The sequence below is a fragment of the Erythrolamprus reginae genome, chromosome Z, assembly GCF_031021105.1.
Source record: "Erythrolamprus reginae isolate rEryReg1 chromosome Z, rEryReg1.hap1, whole genome shotgun sequence".
NCBI lineage: Eukaryota > Metazoa > Chordata > Lepidosauria > Squamata > Dipsadidae > Erythrolamprus > Erythrolamprus reginae.
In genome coordinates, this window is record NC_091963.1 from 33169588 (window position 1) to 33192806 (window position 23219).

General features: G+C 40.1%; 2 protein-coding genes across 3 annotated transcripts in view; one reads left to right on the plus strand and one right to left on the minus strand.

Annotated features, from left to right (window-relative positions):
- Positions 1-2856: 2856 nt before the first annotated feature.
- On the plus strand, positions 2857-23118 carry LOC139153800 (uncharacterized). The gene is made up of 7 exons (XM_070728215.1): positions 2857-2959; positions 10470-10549; positions 12527-12586; positions 15468-15587; positions 20113-20195; positions 22003-22140; positions 23073-23118. Exons 1-7 carry the CDS (start codon positions 2857-2859, stop codon positions 23116-23118), a joined length of 630 nt encoding a protein of 209 aa, XP_070584316.1.
- CDK6 (cyclin dependent kinase 6) overlaps positions 13656-23219 on the minus strand; it is a 185341-nt gene continuing 175777 nt past the window's right edge. Inside the window, exons 10-11 of one of the 2 annotated variants that reach the window (XR_011556962.1) lie at positions 15476-15755; positions 13656-13843 (exon numbers count right to left, since the gene is read on the minus strand). The gene's annotated coding sequence lies outside the window, so the exon portion shown is untranslated. Of the gene's footprint in view, positions 13844-15432; positions 15756-23219 lie in introns of those variants that run through there. The other variant, XM_070729591.1, reaches the window with a different exon arrangement.

Below are 23219 nucleotides of genomic sequence, written 5' to 3' on the forward strand. Positions count from 1 at the left end.
CTTGATGGAGTGTTGGCATCTAAAAAGAAATAAATTTAGAGGTGCATTTCAGCATGCAGAGAATATTATACAGCAAATAGTAAAAGTGTAAAAATATAATTCACTGCTTTAGGTATCCTACTCCACTGATATCTTACATCAGAGTGATCATTAAAACAAATACACAAATAGAGTTCACATATATCTTGAATTAGCCCACACAAGTCGCTAATCCATAAAGTATAATTTACAAATGCCCCCCCTCCCCGATTGATGTCATCATATCCTATAACAAAACCCACCAAAACATTTTATGAATTAGCATAACATGAAGATCTGGTCACTGCTACTGTAAGCAGTTTGAAAAGTAATAGTACATATTTTGTAAAAAGGGCATGCTGATTTCTTATAATCACAATTCAGACATAGGTAACATAATAAGCCATAACGAGAACAATTTTGTAAACACATTATTATGGAAATGATATAATGTGTACTTTCATCATAACGCACACCAATATTCACATTCTTTGATGACATAATATAATTGTCATTTTCCCCTGACCAATCTCTCCAGAGAAACACCTGCAACTGGAAGACATAAGCAATGGATAGGAGAAACAATAGATGCTAACAAATCAAAGTATGTGATGCACAATACATACTCTTCAAAAATGGAACTCACTGACTGGAAATCATCAAGTTAAACACACCAATACTTGAGTTATGAAAAATATATTGTGCATGGTTTCAGCAGCCAGAGGATTTTTCATCAGTATGAGAGTTGAGAGAAAAGGCTTTATTTAGTCTTGGATAGTCAGCTTTAAATAACATGAATTAATTTAGACTGAAAACTAGATGATGGCAACTTAATAGAATTTTTAATCTTGGAAAACAACATTATTGAGACAATATATTTGGACGGCTTCACTTTTTGGTGATGTATCTCCTTTCTCTCCACCTATTATAAAAAGTTAGTATTAAAAGGTATATATTTACTGTCAATTTTTTATATCTAAATAAAATGAAATATATTTATATACATCTCTTTCTCTTTTAACTTCACGGTATTCAATGTGCGATGCACGTCTCATCGGCTGTGTGTGATGCCGACAGACGCCACCAACCTCGTCCCTGCGATCGCCTTTACCAGTATCAGCCACCGCCATCTTCGCTTCCCAAAGGTCTGCCGCCACTTCAAACCGTCATCAGAGGGGGGGGGAAACCTCCCCCCCTCAGCCCCTGCGCGAGCACCGGTTGCCCCTCAAAGAAAAGGCGGGAGCAAATAGATGAGGAACCCGGCGAGAGAGCGAAGCTGAGCCGTGGCACTTTATCCAATCACAACAGTGGAAAACGGCAGGACGCCCAATGATATTAAGCTTCCCCCCCCCACACACACACACACACAAACAATCGTTAAAAAAAGTGCCCGATAGAGAAGCGAAAGCCGGAACAATAGTTCCGCCAGTCTGATGACAGTCAAAAGTCGCGACTTTCTATTATTGTTTCTTTAGGTGGCTGATTCTGGTACATGGTCGTGAATGGTTGGAGAGCGGGGAGCTGGGAGGGGGGTGGGGCGATTCAAATATTCGCGGCGAGCGTCTCCTTCGGGGCGTCCAGAACTGCTTTATTTGTCACCTGGGCTGGTTTCCTACCTTCGACTGCAGCAGGTAGACGAATTCAGGAAGGTGGCTACAGATCTCCATTCCGGGATCACAATCTTTTCCACGGCACCCAGTGCTCGATCTATGTTTCATTCACATTTATAGCATGCTGTTTCTACATTCAAAAATGGGGTTGTTAGAACCTTAGAGCCACGGAAGAGGACTCTTGTCTGCCTGCAGATGGTACAAAAAAACTAATTTATCAGAGTTGGAAAGGACATTGGAAGTCTTCTCTTCCAGCTCCCTTACTCAAGCAGGATGACCTTTATCATCTTCATTAGCTATGCTAATTAAAATCAGTTTAATCACTGGAGCCCAAAAGGAGATTTGCAGCTGCGTTTATAGAGATTTTTTTGACAAAGGGCAGAAATGACATGTTTTTGCCTTTTTTCTGAGGATTTTCAGTATCACCTGACATAGGATTCTTGATGCATTCGCACTTAAACACTCACCTTCCTGAGCATTTTGTTTTAAAAAATCTGCCAATAGTAGGTGCCGCCACCTACTGGTGATTACCTGCATATGACCAAATGTCATGAAAGAGAAGCTGGTTTTGTATTTTTCCAAACATCGCAGTAGTGAGAATAATCTGAAATTTATTTCAACTTTCTACAACTATTAAAGAAACGGTAGTTTTAAATGTGATATAGAATATTTTTTATGTTTTCCTCCAATAAGGCTATTGGTTTTTTTATTTTGGAAACACTGCTAAAGGCTACTTTTATATCATTTGGAAAAAATACAGTACCGTGTAATATCCATAGAAGGCATATTGGTGCGGTGTAGTGTGAACCTGTGCAAACGCCCCCCTTGCCACAGCTGGACGCCCCGAATGAGACGCTCGTCGCGGATATTTGAATCGCCCCACCCCCCTCCCAGCTCTCCAACCATTCGCGACCATGTACAAGAATCAGCCACCTAAAGAAACAATAACAGAAAGTCGCGACTTTTAACTGTCATCAGATTGGCGGAACTTTTTTAATGTTTGTGTGTGTGTGGGGGGGGGGAGAAGCTTAATATCATTGGGCGCTCTGTGGCTTTCCGCTGTTGTGATTGGATGCCGCGCCACCGCTTCGCTCTCTCGCCGGGTTCCTCATCTATTTGCTCCCGCCTTTCATTTGAGGGGCCACTGGTGCTCGCGGAGGGGCTGAGAGGGGAGGGTTTTTTACTCTGATGACGGTTTGAAGTGGCGGCAGACCTTTGGGAAGTGAAGATGGCGGTGGCTGATACTGGTGAAGGCGATCGCAGGGACGAGGTTGGTGGCGTCTGTCGGCATCACACACAGCAGATGAGACGTGCATCGCACGTTGAATATCGTGAAGTTAAAAGAGAAAGAGATATCTAGAATAAAATGACTTCATTGTCACTTTGAATGTACACTAATCGGCATTTTATTTTATTTTCGTTTGTTTTGTCAAGTACATATTGAGGGTATGTAAAGATATAATAATATTAATATATATAATTCTAGTAAAAAAAATTAAAAAGAAACATGACGGGACCTAATGCAGGGTCACCATCTTCGGTATACACTACATAAACATGACACAATACATAATTTGGCATAAACCCACGTATATTGTATGTCATACAATGTTAATTGTTATTTTAGACTTTAATATTAGATTTGTTATTGTATATTGTTTTATCACTGCTGTGAGCCGCCCTGAGTCTGCTGAGAGGGGTGGCATACAAATCTAATAAATAAATAAATGTATGAGACAGAGAAATAACACAATCTAGTCCGGATGTGTACATGTACATGGTGAGAGAAAACAAATCTTGTAAGTTTACCAGACATGGCATAGGGAACAAAGCTGTTACAGAATATAGAAATCCTACTAGAAATAGTTTAAAATTTTCTTTTAGGGCAGCCAAAAGAAAATTAGTTCAGCAGAATTTTTTGGCAGTTTGCTACATTGTTGCTATGCTCCAGAATATGAAAGTGTACAAGAGGTCACAGACAAACTAACAGAGATGGACAAAAATACATAGCAAAAGCAACCACTTACAAAGGTTTGTGGCTTTTATAATTTTTAATTAATAAATGGCAAGAGCAAACATTTTTTGTAATTTCTCTCAAAATCCAATATTAATTTGCCAAGAGTGTTATCAGAAGCTAAACTCAATGAGAACTTTATATTTACTCTTTGAAAAGTTATTTTATTTTCTTTTATACTCTAAGAATTTCTTTTGCATTATTTCCACTCTAAATAGCTTGGCATGGAAAATACTAAAAGGTTGGGAATAAACAAAAAACATTGAGTGCCTATGGCAGGGGTGTCAAACTTGATTTATTGAGGGACACATCAAGGTTGTGTTTGATCTAATGCTGGGATGGGTGTGGCCAGGGTGGATGTGGCCAGCTTGACATCACTCACATTGGGAGATGCCTATGGTGGCCCAAGCACTCGGCCAGCAAAAATGGGATCCTGACCTCCATTGTTGGTTGCATGTGTGGCTTTGCAAAACTCAGTTTTTGCTGACAGAGACACCAGTGGTTCTTCGCTATTTCCAGGGTGATATAATTAATTTTCCTTTTTTTTTCTTAGTTTATGCATTTAATTTCATTTGCTTATTATTCAATTGCACATTTTTCTACAACTCTAAAAAAAAAAGGCCAACCCCAAACAAACCCAGATTGGTAATATAATTTGTTGGAATAATCCAATTCTTTGAAAATGTATATAGAATTATCATACTTTAAGAATAGTAGAACAAAGATGGTGTGGAAATAATTTTTCTGTAACTATCATTGAAACAATTTTTCTCACTGCCCATCAAATAAATCCTGCTCTCTGTTTCTACCATGAAAAATTATGAACAAATTAAAGTTCACTTCAAAAATGCCTTTGTTTACTATGCACTAACATAATACATTGTGTTCTAAGAGCACTGGAGACAAGACTGGATTGTCGTATACATCCTTCAAATATCATGTAGTTGGTTCATGGATCAAGGACATATAAGGCAGCCATTAGCCAATAGGATCCAGCAATATATATCCAGGACCCATCTACTTTCATGTTGCAACATTATTATTGGAACATATTACATTTCTTTCAGAACAGCATTGCCACAGTCTCTTAATAGAACCCCACTATTCTCATCACTGTGCTATGAAATCAGTATGCTTCAGCCAAAAGATAAGAATGGATAAGAAACAGCAGCAAAGAGTACATAACAAATTGGCTTGCTAGAACCTAGAAAGAAAGGTTCCGTGTGATGAAAATCTTGGAAGATTTATGCCCCGAACTGCTCAACTTCAGGAACGAAAGAGAAGAGATGAAGATCTTGCCCTTTGGGGAGAGAGAGCCTAATGCTCAATAAATTATTTTTGGCTCATCATACCTGGATGATAATTCACTGAACATTGCAGCAATCTTAATTCATAATAAACTAAAGAAGGTGGGCTAATAATTTTTCATTTAATGTTATGAATGTATGTAGTTCTAACATCACATAGATTTGCATATATTAAATATTTATATGGTCCCTCTGTCTGAGACTTGACCACACAATAAAAATAATGAAACAGTAATCCCAAATTATCTCCAAAGTTGTAACATCACATTATAACCCATCATAAATGTATTTCAACCATCAAGCTGCTGAAACCAGTCCTAAAATCAGACATCTCCTAAGTAACTTCTCCAAGGACTCACCTATGCCATCAAGCTTGGGGTCATTAGATTCTGTGTATTTTAATAAGTTCCTTAGTTTTTAAATATAACTTTTAATTTAAACTAATTGTATCTCAATATATACTATTTTTTAATATGTTGTAAGCCACTCAGATAAATCAAATAAATTATTGTTTATGCAAAAGAGGATTATCTTTATAGTCTTTTCTGTTTGAATCAAAATTTCTGATATAATGCGGAGATCAACTATTCAAATATTTCTGAAACTCAAGTTCCTGGAAAATTTAAAAAAGCAATTCTAGTTTCAACCAAAATATAGAAATTTCATAACTAGTAAGTATAATGTATAGAATGACATACACTAATAAAGATCTTAGTACTTGTGCTATGTTCTCCCTCCTTTTAAAAAGGAAAACAGGGTTGGGCATGGTTTGTGTTTAGATGAAAGGTTACGGGTGAGTCCTAACTTACCTCGCTGCTGGTTCGCTTCCTCCCATGTCACATGGCCGTGCCTTGTGGGCAAGTGCATGCTTCATAAGTGCACCCATGCATTGTATCAAAAATAAAAAGAGAATTCCCCCCCACCCACAAAAATGCTGAAAACAAGATGACAACTCATGTGCAGTGCCAAAAACACACTGGCACATGTACAGAACACCCCTCCCACAACAGAACCGGTTCCATGACATCATAGTGACGCCACCAATGGCTTTCTACCAGTTCAGGCGAACTGGGAGGAACCCATCTCTGGAAAGTCACTAGAAAATACCAGGGCTTTGAGTTAGACAAGGGTCAGCAATCCACAGCTCAGTAGCCACATCCGGTTCTTTGAGTCCTTTGCTGTGGCTGGCCTTCCCTCCTTTACTTGGCCTGAGAAGGGAAGGGTGATAGTATGAATAGAGAAACGGCTGGGACTGATTCTCTGGCACTGGTTGAGAAGCAAAGCTGCCCCTAGCTGAAGCTTCTCTTCGGACAACCCTCTTCCCCCTCTTGTAACTCCCTGGCTGACTGTGGCAGGGCCAGTATTGCCTGTAGTGTGCAGTGAGCCCCTCAGGCGAGCACTGTAGCACAGCAAAGGCGTTTTTGGAGGGCAGGCAGCTGTTTCCTTAAAGAGGGTCTTTGGATGTGACCTACCACTGTTGGGATTTTGACTTTACTTTCCATAATCTGTCCAGTTCCTCCTTGTACTTTTTCAATTTCTTCTACTCCTTCTTCCTGAGGTTGCTGTCACTTGGCACTGCTTGGCACAACTGTCTTCTGATCTTTTCTGCTATCACAATCTCTGATTGGCCAGTGCCTGCCTGCCTATCTGAATATGGAGATCTTGCAGGATCTTAACCCTCTTATTTTCCACAAATTTTAGTGGGGTTTCCCATTTAGGAGGATCTAGCCAATATTCTGTGCAGATGTTCCGTACACAATGCCACCTACTTGGTTGAGTCACTAGGTGTGCTATTCCTGCCTGCATCTCATGTTCATCACAAATATTGACCACTTCTACCCACTGGTAATGGCCAATACGATCTGAAAGCCCTCTGACAATTGGAGGGAATAAAAATATCTGGAGATAGATAAATAGAGACTGAGGGTGCAAGAGAAGCTGGGAAAGACCCCCAAGATCTAGAGCTTTCATTCAAAGAAGAAAGCTGTCTCTTTCCAGACTGGAAAGCAAAGGGGCATAAGTAGAGGTTTAAGCACAGGTGCAGCAGGTGGGCAGATAGAGAGGAGTACACAGGGACATAACTGCCTTGCATATGAACGTAGCATGTTGTATGAGGTCAGCAGTTTGCTTTTTCTTTTAACGTGTGAGGACAGCCAATTTATGACACCAATCATTCTGTCTTGCGTCATTCCTTAAAGATCTTGCATACTCACAAAATTTGCAGCATCTATCCTGTGCTTGTGCTAAGGTAGAATTATGTATGAAAGTGTAAGGGCTTAAGGTAAATCACCTGCAATATACTGTAGGTCCTAAGATGGCACCAAAAACTTTGGTCAGGAATTCTTTATTGGAATGAAAGAAATACATTCCATTTCCTGTGAGTAGAAAGGGAACTCCTTTTTCTCTCAGTACTGTCTTTTCTACAGATTGTTTATGGGGAGGGAACAGAGACTTTCCACCCTGGAACAATGAAGACTGAAGGAGTTTGTTGCAGGAATTAGAGAGGCCTTTGAGGATCTCTCTCAAAGCTTAAAAGAATCAAGTGGATCCCTACGCTTGGTTTTTTCTTTCTCTCTCTTTCTCTGTCCCGTCCCAAGCCATTTAGCAATTTGATGACAATTTGTGTACTCAGTTGTCATTGGAGTATTTGGGGAACTTATCTTTCTATTTCCCTTCCAGTTCCTCCAACCCTTTTTTTGTAAAACAGGTTTTGCCTTGAGACTTCTAAGACCAGGATATCTCTTTTAGTTTGAAACCCCTTATAGTCAGGCAATCCTTGCTGTGGTATATGAGGGTGGGCCCCAGGCATCCATGGCACAGCTAGATAAGAGATTGTGACATAATAAAAAAACATTTCCTGTGATGACATTTATCTCTGCCTTATAATGTTGCTCACCACAGACTGAGTCTGAGTGAATGTCTGGGAGGTTTTCGGGTGAGACATCACTTTAGGAACTTTGACCTTGTTTTAGGCACCAAAGATCCTGGTAAGAAAACATCTCTGAGATGATGATCCAGCAGGTTGTCTAGGGGACATTTAAAAACAACTAAAAGTTTAAAGTAAAATTTAATTTATCTCATTAAAGAGATAGGAAACCTGCTAAATATCCCTTCTCTTTCCTTTTGGTTTCCCTCTCTTTCTTCCCTATGTAAATGATAGTTTTCATTGAAATAAAGGCGAGAGAGGCTGGGAGGCATTGGAGCCCACCGAGGTTTCAGTAGATTTTTACTTTTGGTATTTATTTTTCACATCCAAATCAGGAGTGTCAGATCCTTTGAGGGCTATCTATCAAATTCTGGTCCCCAATCTCCATATTCTATGCAGATAAATTCTACAATTTGAATGCAGAATTCAAAGAAGACCTCCACGGCTCTTCATTGACCCTAATTTTGGTAAAGCTTAAAAACACCTAGGGAATAGTTGAGTTTGTTTTTTATATGAAACCTCTCATCACAATTGGAAGCTTTATACAATTCTGATCTCATATGACTAAACAAACAAGGTACTGCTTAAACTGTGGGAAAACAATTTGCTGGGCTAACTTTACAGATTAGCATTAAGGGAAAAAGTAAAAACCTTTCTCACACACTGCATCAAAAATTTTATTCCAAAAATTATGTTGAATTGACTTGTTTTAATAATGGTACGTAAGAGGAAAAAAGGCTATAGATTCTATGTATGTTTTTTTCCCTTTCCCCACCCTGCAGGCTTCCCAAACCCTCTGTGTGCCCTGTTTTTCACGAAAATGGGTGAAAAACAAGTCAATTTTTCCAAAAAAGTGGGTGCACAGAGGGTTTGGGAGGCCTGCAGAGGAAAGGCAAAAATGCCCCAATTTTTGTGGAAAATGGCTAATTTGTCACCCCCCCCCCCAAATGGGATGTACATAGGGTTTGGGAGGGTTGCAGAATACTTCTGAGGGCCAGAGAAGACAAAACCCTTTTCCCTTTACTTACCTCTTTCAAAGCATCTTATACCCAGGTGCGTCTTATAGTCTGAAAATATGGTAGTTTTAAAAAAGGTTAGTAAGAACTCCTTGATAGAATGGGAACCTGGTACTGTTGAGAAACCGCACTCTGTCTCTCTTGGTTATTAAGTGAGACATATGGGTATTACTTGTTTTAAATAGCTTAAAGCCTGGCTACCTAGGGGAATGTGTTTCTGTAGATATTGAAACCTGCAGGAGGAACCAGGTATACTGCCATTTGAGATAGATCTATTGGGCAAATGGAAGATTTCCTCCATCACTTCCAGACTGTTCAGCTACCACTCTCTATCTTTAGAAAATACATGAAAACACCTATTTCATATACAGTGATCCCTCAATTTTCGCGTTTCCAGACTGCCCGCGAAAGTCGAATTTCCACGAAGTAGAGCTGTGGAAGTAAAAACACCAAAACTACCCCCGCGCACCCTTTTCCAAGGCCGCGCAAGGAGCCGGGCTTGAAGCAACCAAAGTGCGGAGGCCAGCAAAGATTGTTTTGAATGTCAGCCGCCTCCACCCCCCCCCCAGGTGCCTCCGGCCCCCTCGCCACTATCCCCTGCCCACCCGATCCGCTCCTTTCACCAGCTTTCTTGGGGCATGGGTCCTCCTGCAGCAGCGCTGGCGGCTACGGCTTCTCGTCCTCCTCATTCGGCCGCTAGCCGCTCTGAGCGCTTTGAGAATGCCCGCCCCACCCCTCTCACAGTCTCTTAGCTGAGAGCGCTTTCGTCCCAGCTGTCAGCGAGGGGGCTGCAGGAGAGGCGGGGCAGGAGTTCTCACAGAGAGAGAGCAACAGACAGAGCGAGATAGAAAGGAGAGAGAGAGGGAGAAAGAGAGAGGGAGAGAGCAAGAGGGGGGAGAGTGGAAGGTAGAGAGAGAGAGAGAGAGAGAAAAGATAGAAAAAAGGGGAGGGAAAGAGAAATGAGAAAATTATTGAAGCAGAGAATGACAGGAAAGAGAGAGAGAAGTGACTCTTGGTGATGACGTATGGCAGGGGTAGGGAACGTTGGCTCTTCTATGACTTGTGGACTTCACTCCCAGAATTCTCTGAACTAGAATGATTGGTTCAGGAATCCTGGGAGTTGAAGTCCACAATTCTCTGAACTAGAATGATTGGCTCAACTCCCAGAATTCTCTGAACTAGAATGATTGGCTCAGGAATCCTGGGAGTTGAAGTCCACAATTCTCTGAACTAGAATGATTGGCTCAGGAATCCTGGGAGTTGAAGTCCACAAGTCATAGAAGAGACAACGTTCCCTACCCCTGACGTATGGCGTCATCGGGTGGGAAAAACCATGGTATAGAAAAAAAACGTGGATTATTTTTTAATTAATATTTTTTGAAAAACCGTGGTATAGCCGCTTCGCGAAGTTTGAACCCACGAAAATCAAGGGATCACTGTATACATATTTTCTTTATTGTGCCTATTCCTTTAGTTCCTTTAGGACAGGAGCATTATAGTCTCTCAATCTTCTGTTTGTTTTTTTAAATAAACTTGTTAATGCTGTTCTTCATTCTCACTTATTATTTTTTCTTCTAGTTGCTAATTGTTACAACTGTGTGATGGAAAGTGAGTTTAAGAGGAGAATGATGCATTTCTCGAGGAATTTCCAAGATGAGGTATGATGAGTCATCTCATTCAGGGGCCACACTAAATGCTACCCTGTTTCCCCCAAAATAAGACATCCCCTGATAACAAGACCAATCAGGCTTTTAAGTGCATGGCAATGAGGCCAATGGCTTATTTCAAGGTTTGAAAAATATAAGACAGAATCTTACTTTGCGGGGAAACATGTCAAACAAGTATGATGGCTTGTATAGAAATTTGATATAGATGGATGTGTAGATAAATAGATGGATACATAAGTGAATGGACAGGCAGACAGACAGATTGATAGTTGATGGTTGATAAAACCTTGGCAAGAAACTTCAGGGATTTCCAAAATCAAATAGAACTGGACTGAGGGGAAGAAGAAGAGTACCCAGAATCTTTATGGGAAGTTGGGCAACTATATGAATTGAATCAATGGAACAATGCATTTTCAGCACTTACATCATTGTGAACATTGATTTAACACATTTAATAGGTCAGAGTTGGAAGTAGATAGTTTACATGACCATGGAGTGCTATTCATATTTTCTGCACTGCCTATTTAAAATGAAAAGGCAAAATAACCCCCCATTTTTTAGGGGAGGGGGCATTCCAAGATAATTCAATGCTGATTAATGTTCATAATCATAAATTGAGAAGGGAGAGAATAATCAATTTACAACCTTGAAACCTACTGCTCAAAAAAATAAAGGGAACAATCAAATAACACATCCTAGATCTGAATGAATGAAATATTCTCATTGAATACTTTGTTTGGTACAAAGTTGAATGTGCTGACAAGAAAATGAAATTTGATTGTCAGTCAGTGTTGGAGTGGACAGTTTGATTTCACAGAAGTTTGATATACTTGGAGTTATATTGTGTTGTTTAAGTGTTCCCTTTTTTATGACGAAGCAAGGCATCCACCCGCCCCCTTTTGCTGCCTGTCCAAGCACCCTGCTAGTCTTACTTCCTCCATAAGTCCCCTTTTGATGTCTCTCCAAGCAACCCGCTAGCCTTGCTTTATTTTATTGCTCCTTGGACTTGCCGTTTCTAGCAGAAGGGATGGGGGGTGGGGACCCCGCACGGCAAAACCTGGCTCCAGTTCCTTTGCAATCATCATAGCCTGCAAACTTAAAAGTGCTTGTTTTGGCCGCTGTTTGCAGCAGCAGCAGCTGAGAGAGAAGTGAGGGTTTGTAAGATGAAAATGGTTCATGAGTAGAGGCAGAAAACCCTTGAACACTCGATTCATATCTCAAAACATTTGTACTTAGAGGCATTCATTAGTAGAGGTGCCATTGTATTCTGGGAAATATATTGGCAGGAATTATGGGAATTGTATGGATTCATCTCATTTTTTAGTGCAAAAACAGCAGGGAAAAATTAAATGCTTGACTCCAGTTAGGTTGGCATAGGTATATCAGAATTATTTTTGGAACTGTTGGACAGGTTATTAAAACAAGGTTGTATCTTTCACCTGTGGTTGTCATGTGACAAAACAATAAGCTTTGGGTGTAAAATGCTTTGAGATATAAATAGCAAGACTAAACAAAGGATTCAGTGAGCCCTGGACTTAGCTTTGCTTCACTGAATTAAAGGTCTAAATCGCAAACTTAAAAATAAAAGACTCATCAACTTAAGTAATAGGTGAACCAGTAATTAGTCAACAGAGCAATTGAGAAAGGGATTAACACATCTTCTCTGATTGTCCAAGTTGTAGCTTATTCAACTTCATTGCATTTTAATATTGCAAATGAACTCAACAAGAATAAGATTTTCTCCTCTCTACTTCTGGATTGTGGGAGGAAAAAACTGTAATGGAAAATAATTGTTTAAGGAGCAAGGGTGAATAATTTAGATGCCAATTGTATCAGCTGGCACATAAGATTTGAAAATGGAGAAACAATGGTTAATCCCACCTCACTCCCCTTGTTTGAAAATTTAGTGTATTTAATTGCTGGCAGTAAATTTGTCTTTTTAAAGCAGCATTTTTATTAATTTTGTAGGGAGAACGATCTAATGTTTCATCAACAACAACATTAATAGAAGCAAGGAGACGTATTGAGGTATGGCATATTAGTCATTTTGATTAGATTTCTTTGCAAATCAAAACAGTGTCCATCTTTAAGGTGTTAAAATGGAAAGCATACTTTAAAAAAATGTCCTTCTTTTTCCTTCTTATATTTGTCACTGGTCACTTGGGGCATGTACCTGTTGGGCATCCTCTGTCAGGATGGCTCCATTCAGTATTTAAGAAAAGGAAGACTCAGATTCCATTTTGAACTTCAAAAGTAAACTTTACTAAATCAGAACTGAATGCATTGGAAGCAAGGCAAAGTCTGAGGAAAAAGGTGTAATAATTGCCCATTTCAAAGTACAGTATCCCACATGCCCCCTTGGTAAGACAACCAATCCCCATTGTCCATCTAACAGAGACCCCCTTATCACCTCTTCTCAGAAGAAACGAAACTCCCCTGGCCTTCTCCAAAAGAAAGGAAACTTACCAGGGCCTTCCAGAAAACTTCCCCCTTCCCAAATCCCAAACACCTGCCCCCACCCTCCTGTTCTTTATGACAGCTGAAGCGCAGTTGAAGGATGAAACACAACGGGCATCTATCTCTGCTTCTCTGGACAAGACTAGTTATTAAACCAGTGTGAGCCTTATTCAAGTATATGGAGTTTTTTAGGTTTACGGATAATTAGTACACAAATCCTGCCATATTTCTGTATCTTTTACCAGTTTGCCTGAAACTGACGCTGTTATTGCAAGGGGCAATGCCAATAGTCCCCATCTATGACTATGCAGATGCTGTCCCGCTCTTTATCTATTGTGCATTGCAGTAACTGTTAGGCAGTCATTAGTTTTGCCTCTTGTGCATTATAATAATTTAGTAAACAGCTTGTTTAAGTTTTTAATAGAAACAGCTATCCAAAAAGTCTGTCATATATATTTCTCCCACCGTAATGCTCCATTAATAAACCAAACTTCCTGATCTGAGGATAAATAAATTAAAGAAGGAACAAAGTTGTGTGTGGTCCAAAACCTACTTCATGTTTCTTTCAAGAATGAAGGCATAAAACAGATCATGCTGAATAAATGCTCTGAAATCTCATCGTGGTTAGAAGACTACTTGTTTATTTGGAAAACCTTACTTTTCTAAGTTTCTAAAAATATTTATGATCTCTGTTTCAAACATCTTTGGAAATGGATATTGTTTCTTGAAGGTTGCAGAGGACCTGATGGTTTTTGCCTAGATGCTAACATATATGCCCCCTCCCTCTGGAAGTGAAGTCTCCCAGTCAGAGGTCTGTTTGCTGTCTGCCTAAAAGAAAAAAAAATAAATGAAATTTCAATTACAGTGTTGAACAAAAGTAGGATCTTTGTTCCTCACATCTTAGGAACTAAAAAAAAATTCCCCTCTTCTTTCCCACCTTCATTGATTGCTCCTCTACCCACCACAAACACACACTTTCTTTGCTTTACCCCCCAACACTTCCAACAACTTTCCTTGCTCCCATAAAGGGGAAGGCCAATGGATAATTTGCATCCACTTGCCCAATTCTGGATGATGCAGGATACTGTAACTCACCTAGCACTCCTAAAGACTGATTGGTTAATGGCACTGTATGATGTCACCCAATGTTCTCCTCTTTCAAAAGTTTAGGTCACAGCAATACAGTTCATCATAAATTCTTTTTCCACCCCAGAGTGAATAAACCTTTTTCTCCCTAATGCACACCTAGAGCAGTCAATTAGGAGTTGTCCATGGCTGCACATATATTGACATCCATGGATGTAAATGATGCACATGTGTGCTTTTCTACACCTCACAGTACAGAGTCTAGACCAGGGATGGTGAACCTTTTTTTCCTCGGGTGCCAAAAGAGGAAGGGGTGCGCTATCGTGCATGTGTGAGTTCCCATATCCATAATTCAATGCCTGGGAAGGGCAGAGGCCCTCTGGAGGTTGCTAAGAGCCTGTTTCCCAACTTCTGGTGGGGCCAATAGGCTTGTGTTTTGCACTCCCCAGGCTTCAAAGGCTTCCATGGAGTTGGGGAAGGGTAAAAACGCCCTCTCCCATCTCCCCCCGGAGGCTCTCTGAAAACCAAAAATACCCTCCCAGAGCCTCTGTGCAAGCCAAAAATCAGCTGGCCAGCACTCACATGCACATTAGAGCTGAGCTGGGGCAAGGGCTCACAGGCTGCCCGCAAATAGTTGAGGAGATTTTTCAATCCTTATATGAAGAGACTCCAAAATTATAACAATATATTCTTAAGGAAGAGAATTTGCTCTTTCTAATGTCACTAAATCGATGAGCATTGAAGCTGTCCCACAGGATCAGACAAAATAGCCAAAATGTGGCAAAAACCCATTACCAACTTTGAACTCTTATATTTTTTCAACAACTTGAAGGAAAGTGCTGCAAATTGGAAGACCTCGTTGCAGCTGTGTACTTAGTACACCTGCCAAAAATCAACCTGAAAGGCCATGTAGTTTTGAAACTACAACAGCCTGAAGATTGCTGTAAATTAATTTTTCAGGATTTTTTTTGCAAAGTTTGAGCCTGGACCATGGAAAAATAAGAGGACTAGGTACAGGGGTTTTGCCAGTTTATAAAACCTTACAAGGTGTGCAGGTTCTCCAAATATCTCCAACATATTACTGAACGGCCGCATTTACAGCTTCTAGAAGTTGGCCCAAAATGTCATTTTTGCCGACTCAGCATTTTGTAAACTTTATCCCAATTTTTAGTCTTTTGAACTAAAATTTTGCACAAAGTAGTTTTATATCATAATGTGCCAAATTTCATCAAAATCTGAGATGGTAAGGTGGGGACCACTGGTCCACTTGACATGGAATGACCCAGAATCTACTTACACAAAGTAAACTTTTCAGTGTGCTTAATAGCATATTTTATTAATCTTTATTACTGTAATTCCTTTTAAGCTACTTACTTCAAGATCACACAACTATCAATTTTCCAGACATCAGGAAGATATTACAACACGTGTGATCCACCAGGGAGTGGCATGCCATGATTCCTGCATAGCCAAATATCTCCACCAGGTAAACAATGTATCATGCTAGGAATCTTTTGAGTATTCATAATTGAGAATACATTTTACTTTTGGAAGACATTTAGCACTGTTTCCGGCAAAAAGTGCCTTCAGCAAAGAGCAGATGGCCTCACATAGACACACATTAAAATTTTCAGCTCTTCTTTCCAAAAAGCATCTGGGGAAACAGAAGGAAACTTCGAATGACTACAAATCCCAACATTGAAAATCATTGGAGCAGCACTTGACTTTCTAATTTAATTCCATTTTTTATGAAACTGTAATGGATCAGACCTCAGGAACACAGTGATTGTATTTAGTTGATATTAATCCATACAGGAGATCTGCTTGAAATTGTTTCTCAGATTGAAACTTGTTACAACAAAATAAGATGAAATTGCTGGTTTCGCTATATATATGGTTAATATAGTGTTTGAGTAATATGTATGGATTCACACTCCAGTTTAATCATGGATTTATTGTATCCTTAAACAACCTGTTTTCACTGTTAAATCAATTTCATGTTCTTAATATGATGCAAATAGTGCAATCTGGGACCATGATAGTGTGAGAAAGTCCCCATGACACCATTGCCATCCAAACCACTCACCTTCGCTAAGCTGTGAACCCTAAGCAATAAAACAAAAGACTTCTAAAACATTTTTGCCCTTATTAACTTTTGGACTGAAATTGACTAAGTAATTATTTGCTAGTAAATTGGCAGATATCAGCAATTGAATCAAAAGTGATTAAAAAAATATTCTCAAGATGAAGACGTTTCTAGGGCCAGATCCTAGGCCAACATCCAACATCAAGATCCCCTCCTCCTCCCTTTCCTTTCCTCTTTCCCTCTGTGGGAGCAGCACTTTCAGAAAGGCACCGGGAGGAAAGGGCGAGAGACTTGAGTGGCCATCAGAGAGCATGCGTGGCTATTCGGGCATGCTTAACAAAAATAGAAAGGCAGACCCATGCCAAAAGGTTGGAGAGCCAACAGACATCGTACCCACTTGGTGTGGGCTTTGCCACGTGGGGCTCTGAGAAGTTTAGGGACCACGCTGAGAGAGCAAGAAGGAGAGGAGGGAGTGGGGGTGGAATAAGCAGAATTGTTATTGTTTCGCTTGGGTTTCCTTCGCTGAAGCTTTTCTGCACGACCATCATGTGATGGGCTGGGTAGACTGCACTGCTTCTCCAGAGCGCCGCTAACCTTTCGGGGGCAAGTTTCCTCACCCTATTCTCCGACCTGGAGGTAGCGGAACCGACTGACGATCTGCGCCTACCCAAACTCTGCCCCAAAATTGTACTTTATTGAAGGTTGTTGAGAAGGTGGTGGCACTCCAGCTCCTATGGTCCTTGGATGAAGCCAATTATCTTGACCCTCAACAGTCCAGTTTCAAGCCCAGCTACAGCACCGAAATTATTTTGGTCACACTGATAGATGAACTCTGGCAGGCCCAGGATAGGGTTTATTCCTCTATCCTGGTGCTCTTTGATCTCTCAGCGGCTTTCGATACTATCAATCATAACATTTTATTTATTTATTAATTAGATTTCTATGTCATTCTTCTCCTCAGAGCAGTTCACAACAAGAATAAATACAAAAATGTGTAGAAATCTAAGCTTAAAATACATTCTAAAACCCCAATTTCTTAAACCCAATTCACATTTATCTTATCATACCTATAGATTGATTCATCAGTTGGGCTAAATGTTACATTTAATGGCTCCAGGCTGTCTGGCAAAGATGGGTTTTTAAGGTCTTACAGAAGGCAGGGAGAGTGGGGATGGTATGAATTTCTGGAGCGAGTTGATTCCATAAGGCTGGAGCCACCACAGAAAAGGCTCTTCCGCTAGGCCCCACAGGCAACATTGTCTAGCTGATGGGACCTGGAGAAGACCAAGTCTGTGGGACTTGACTGACTACTGGGATACATAAGACAGAAGACGGTCCCGTACCATGTAGAGCTTTATAGGTCATAACCAACAGTTTGAATTGCGTTCAGAGACCAATTGGCAGCCAATGCAGTTTGCAGAGTGCTGGAGAAACATGGGCGTATCTCGGAAGGCCCATGATTGCTGGTGCAACTGCATTTTGCACCACCTGAAGTTTCCAAACAGTGTTCAAAGGTAGCCCCATGTAGTAGCATTGCAATAGTTGAACTTCGATGTGAGAAGGGCATGAGTGACTGTGAGAAGAGACTCCTAGTCTAAATAGGGCTACAACTGGTGCACCAGGCAAGCCTGGGCAAACATCCCCCTCGCCTCACCTGAGTGATGGTGTTCTAAGATCAGCTGTGGATTGAAGAGGATGCCCAAGTTGCGGATTCTCTCAAGAAGGGTAAAAACTCTACCCCCAGGGTAATGGATGGACAGGTAGTATTGACCTTGGGAGGCAGAATCCATAGCCACTCCATCTTGTCAGGGTTGAGTTTGAACTCATCCAAACCCTAACCTCCAGACACCAGCACATTACTTCCAATGCTTTGCTGAGATAGTTTACATTTGAGACTGGTCTTGTGTTGGGGATTGGTTTTGGGGTGGTTAGAGGAAGTAAGGGGCACGCTTTCCTATTCTTTGTTTGAGGTGGTAGGGTTGTCCATTTGTTGTGGGATGGTGGTCTAGCAGGTGTCAGTTTGATGTTGTGAGATGGTAGGTTGGGGAAAGTTAGACCGGAAGATGTAGGGAGGATTATGGGTTTTGGGTTTGATGCATTCTGTGCGGTAATCTATGTAAAGGTTTGTTTCATCAAGTTCATAGCGTCTCTTGAGTTCTGCCCATAGTTCGCGAGAGCGAATACGTTGGAGGAGAGAAAGATCTGGTCTGGATCTGAGTTTGTTGAAAGACTTGTTATTTCTGGCAATGTGGTTAATGGTCTTGATGAATTGCTGTTTTATTTGTTCATTTTTGCACACCACTTTGCAGAAGCGGGGGGCTATTGAGCCATCGTTATACTTGTGCTCAGGTCCAATTCTGGTAACTTCCAAAATGTCTTCTTGGGTGATTGTTTGTGCATGTGAGTGATTTAGGTGGATGATGTTTCTTATTTTTGTTATATCTGATTCATGGCTTTCTTCAAGACCAAAGAGGATAGCATTCTGGCGTTTTTGTTCACATTCCATGGCATCCTTGACTAGGGTAGGGATATCAGTGGTAGATTTAGTGGGTTTTTGGAGTATTGGAAGTGGTTGAGATTGAGGTTGAGGTGGTGAAGTGGCGAGTGGTATTTTGTCAGGTGGATTTGGATTAATCAGTGTTTGGATATTTTTCTCCATGGATGAAAGTTTTGATAAAATACTTTCTGTGAATGCTTGTTGGGTTTTGAGAAGTCTTGGTTCAATACTTTCTATGAATGCTTGTTGGGTTTTGATGGCTTCTTTTAATGTGTTAATCTCCTCAGAGAAACTGCTGAGTATATTTAGCTTGGGGGTGCAGGATGAGCACATATAAGGAAATGAAGAGTTTGCTTGAAGAAAGGTGGCTACTGGATTAGTTATGTTTAGGCAAGACTGGTGTGTAGGAATTTTGCAGGATTGACATTTGATGTATTTATCAGGATCCTGTATAGTGTCTTTGCATATGTTGCAACATAGAATGTTGTTAGAATCTTTTGAAAGAAGAGAACAGGCAGGCTGAGCTCAGGCAGACTATGTTGCAGTTCCAAACCTCGTATGGCAGCTCAGATGGGGACCGGGTAAATTAGTCTCTGCAGGGGATTCGGCTGCTGGCGTTTGCTGAGTTTGCTGAGGATGGTCTTGGGGTGCGCTGGGGTGGGTTTGCTGGTGCTGGAAGTCCTGGGGAACTCTGGGGTTGATTAGGTGGGGATTGTGATCCAGGGGTGCGCTGGGGTGGATTGAGGCTTCGTGGGTTTAATGGGCAGCAGGGTTCAATCACTTTTGGTCGGTTGTCCTGAGTTGTCCTGTCTTTGTCCAGTAGGTTTGGATTCCTCGTGGCTGGATAGTTTCTGCTTGTTTAGTTGGTTCTGGATATTATTAGGTCAGTTTATAGGTAGTTCTAGTCTGTCTAACAACTTGTTCTAACTCTAACACCGGAATAACAACTCTAACATTAAGATTTCAAAGTTTTTTTACAACTTGGATTCCCCACTATCTTCTAGGCAGCTGTCCCTATCGCCATCTTGCAATAATTAGTTAATGGATATACAACTTTATTGAACTGACTAAAATACCTCAAAAGAGTGAGCAAGCAGTTCAATACTCCATCCCAGCAGGCTATAAAAAGTAGAGCAATAAGAAAAAGGAAAATTATGGCAGCACACACTACAGCTACATAGTTTGTATTAAGTATCAACTGTAGATACAGACCGATCAACATCAAAGTAAATACTGCAGTCAATGTTGTCTACTTTAGGAAAGTGTGCAGAATTTAGGTAGTCAAGATATTGGTTGGCATCTAAGATTTGAGATTGGAGAAACATTGGTTAATTCCCATTCAACAAGAAAACATTTGAAAAATTAGTGTCCTTACTTGCTGGCAGTTAAGTTTGTTTTTTTAAAACAGTGCTTTCTTTTAATATTTAGGACGATCGTCTGACAACTGAAAGAAGTTTGGTGGAAAAAAAACCAGAACCACACCGGAAGTATACACCACTGCAGAACTTCATGTAAATTAGGGCATAGTTGAAAATGCTTTATGTTGTCCGTCCGTCTGTATCTATCTATCTATCTATCTATCTATTTATCTATCTATCTATCTATCTATCTATCTATCTATCTATCTATCTATCTATCTATCTATCTAATTAATTTATATGCCGCCCAACTCCTCACAGACTCTGGGGAATTACAACAAATAAAAATAACATTTAAAAGAACAATTTAAAAATAATTACAAAACCCTATTAAAAGCCATCTCAGTATCTCTCCTGGTTGAATCTAGATGGTATCTCATTTGGTCAACAGCCAGGCCTGCCAGAAAAGCCAGGTCTTTAAAAAGAAGGGAGGGAGGGAGGGAGGGAGGAAGGAAAGAAAGAAAGGAAGGAAGGAGGAGAGAGACAGAGATAATGAGACAAATGTAAGTCTCTGAAAGCTAAGATAAAGAACTATGACAAAGCATATGTAGTGCTTGTTTCACTGTGACTACGGTGGAAGACAAGGAAAGACCGGTATGTTTACTGTGTCTAGAAATATTGGCAGTGGACAGCATGAAGCCAAATAAATTAAGGCATCACTTAAATACATTACACCCAAGTCATGCTGATAAGCTGCTTTGAGTTTTTTCAGCAAAAACATGCTGAATATTGCAAACAATCATCCGAGCGGAGAGTTGGAAGTGCGTAAAATGTTTACCTGTTTCTGGGGGGGGGGGGCGTAACCAGGGGTGGGCTACTGCCCAGACAGAGGGGAACGCAGTGGAGTAGCAAAAATGGAGCTCCACCCCAGAGCACCCAATTTGCACCAAAAGATGTTAAAAGAAAATGCAGGGCGTCCTGCATAAGCCACGCCCGCAGTGTGGTAGTAAAAACTTTGGTAGCCCATCACTGGGCGTAACAAAATAATTGAGAAGCACTGGAGTAAAGCAATAGTAAAGAAAGAAGAGTTGGTCTCAGATAGATATCAGTCATCATGAATCTCTTCACAAGGCATCATCAGGGCCAATCATCTATAATTCAACAGATCTATGATTGTATTTCCTAATTTCTACTCTGCGCTTCACTGAGCACAGCAATCAGCTTCCTCCTATTTCAGCTCTTAGAAATTCAGTCTCATCCATCTTCCTGTTAACATCAGAAGAGTGATGGTGAAAACCATATGGTTCTGTTATGCCTTGAAAAAAAATCTGGGAATAGCAACAGTTGATTTCTTTTTAAATGTAGCCTTGATATCTTTTTAAATGTAGCCTTTCACGTGATTTCAAATTTGATTCATGGCCTTATGCTATTTGCCAAATAATGTAGTGCCTTAACTGATAAGAAAGTATGATATTGGCCTAAATTGATAGCTTGGCATTTGGGAACTATATTCTGCATCTATGGTTTCTTTGCTTTTGGAACTTGGTTTTGGTTTGCACCTTTTGTAGAATGTAAGTGAGAAAATGTGTTTTCGTCTAAAGCTTAGTGGTATTAATAGGTGAAGTGATGCTGAAGTAAACTCATTAACTTGAACTTAAACAATCCAACTCTTATAAATATAAATATGCTAACCTTAATTCTGAAGTAGCCAATCAAATTATTTAAGAATACAGCAGAGTCATAGCTCCAGTCCAGAATGATTTATTCATTTGTCACTTTACTGAGAAATTCTAAAATATCCAATAAATCATTAAAGGATAATTAACTAGCACCCCTGAATTAATTAAAATATGAGGACAAATATAGCAAAAGACAATATCAGGTATTTTTAATTATTTTTGATTTTAAACAAATTTGATGGTGCAAGAAATTTTACTCTGGTCTTGATATTTTACATTAGGTCTTCATCAGATGAAGCATTGGACCTAGAGAAGCTGAAAAGAGAGAATTTGTCTCTCAGATACAAGATCAAAAAAGTATGTGGAGAGAAGGAGGAAATCTTAAAAGAGAATAACTTTCTTAAAGAAGAACTTAACAGGTGAGAAATTCCTAGAGAGCAATCCTTACTTATTCTTCAAGAATGTATAATAAATTCTTTTTAGATCTTTCCCCTGGACATATATTTGCTGCTTGCGTTTGAAGAATCACCAGTTGTGTGAAAAGTTATCTTCCAGAATTATAATTAAAAGTTTCTTGACCACATATAAAAAACCATCCTAGCACATGGGCAAAATTAAAGGAAATCTTCTCAAGTGTGGTGCAGTTTAAATTAGGTGCGTTAATTCGAAGACAATGAGTTTTTTTACTTAAAATATGTACAATTAACTACTTTTGGACAGGTTATATTTTCAGGCATTACTATCACCGGAGTACACAAAGCAATTACATGAGAGGCTAAATAATAAGCAATGAACTCCCAATTAGATATAGTCCCATAATTAAAATTCCATTTAATAAAAATCCACCCAAGCCATTAAAATTTTGAATTAAATGAAAACTAAACAAACAATCTAAAATCCCTAGTTGTGTTAAAAATCAGTCATTCCCATTCAAACAATGGTCTTACAAATATTCATCGGCCAGGGAGCTGAGATCAAATCACCCCAGCCCAGTAGCCTTCTGTCTGATATTCAAGAAGGTTTGATGAGGCTTGCAAGAAACAGGTACCTTTCCAAATGCCCGATAAGTGCATTCAGAAGAAACCTATAAAGTGGCAGCTGGTAAAACAACCTGGGCATCAACTGAAGCAAAGAGTCTAGACCCATACAATTGATCAGGAATGACACACACACACACCCCACCACCCCCGAATGAAGGGCTCACACAGCACACTGCTGTTTAAATTTGCTGTCCCAAACTACATATTGTTTTCCAATCTCCGGGTACTAAGATGTGATTTCTTATAGTGGCTCCCAGCATTTCCTGCACATAGGTACTTCCCAATCTCATGTCTCTAATTCCTTTTCTAAGTTCCACTAAAATTGCATATGACAGAGGGCGATATTCCACTATTTGAGCTCCATTCTGATCTACTTGTCCCGTGGCATGCACTGAACAAACAGCATATCGGTAATTTCTTCTATATTCTCTCCCCCACCCCCATCCCCATCTTATTGT

Bases quoted from the DNA above. Each gene is read 5' to 3' on its own strand.
- LOC139153800 (XM_070728215.1), top strand. From the start codon at position 2,857: ATGGCGGTGGCTGATACTGGTGAAGGCGATCGCAGGGACGAGGTTGGT. The intron at 10,550-12,526 runs GTATGATGAGTC...TTAATTTTGTAG, and splicing joins CGAGGAATTTCCAAGATGAG to GGAGAACGATCTAATGTTTC. The intron at 12,587-15,467 runs GTATGGCATATT...ATTCCTTTTAAG, and splicing joins AAGCAAGGAGACGTATTGAG to CTACTTACTTCAAGATCACA.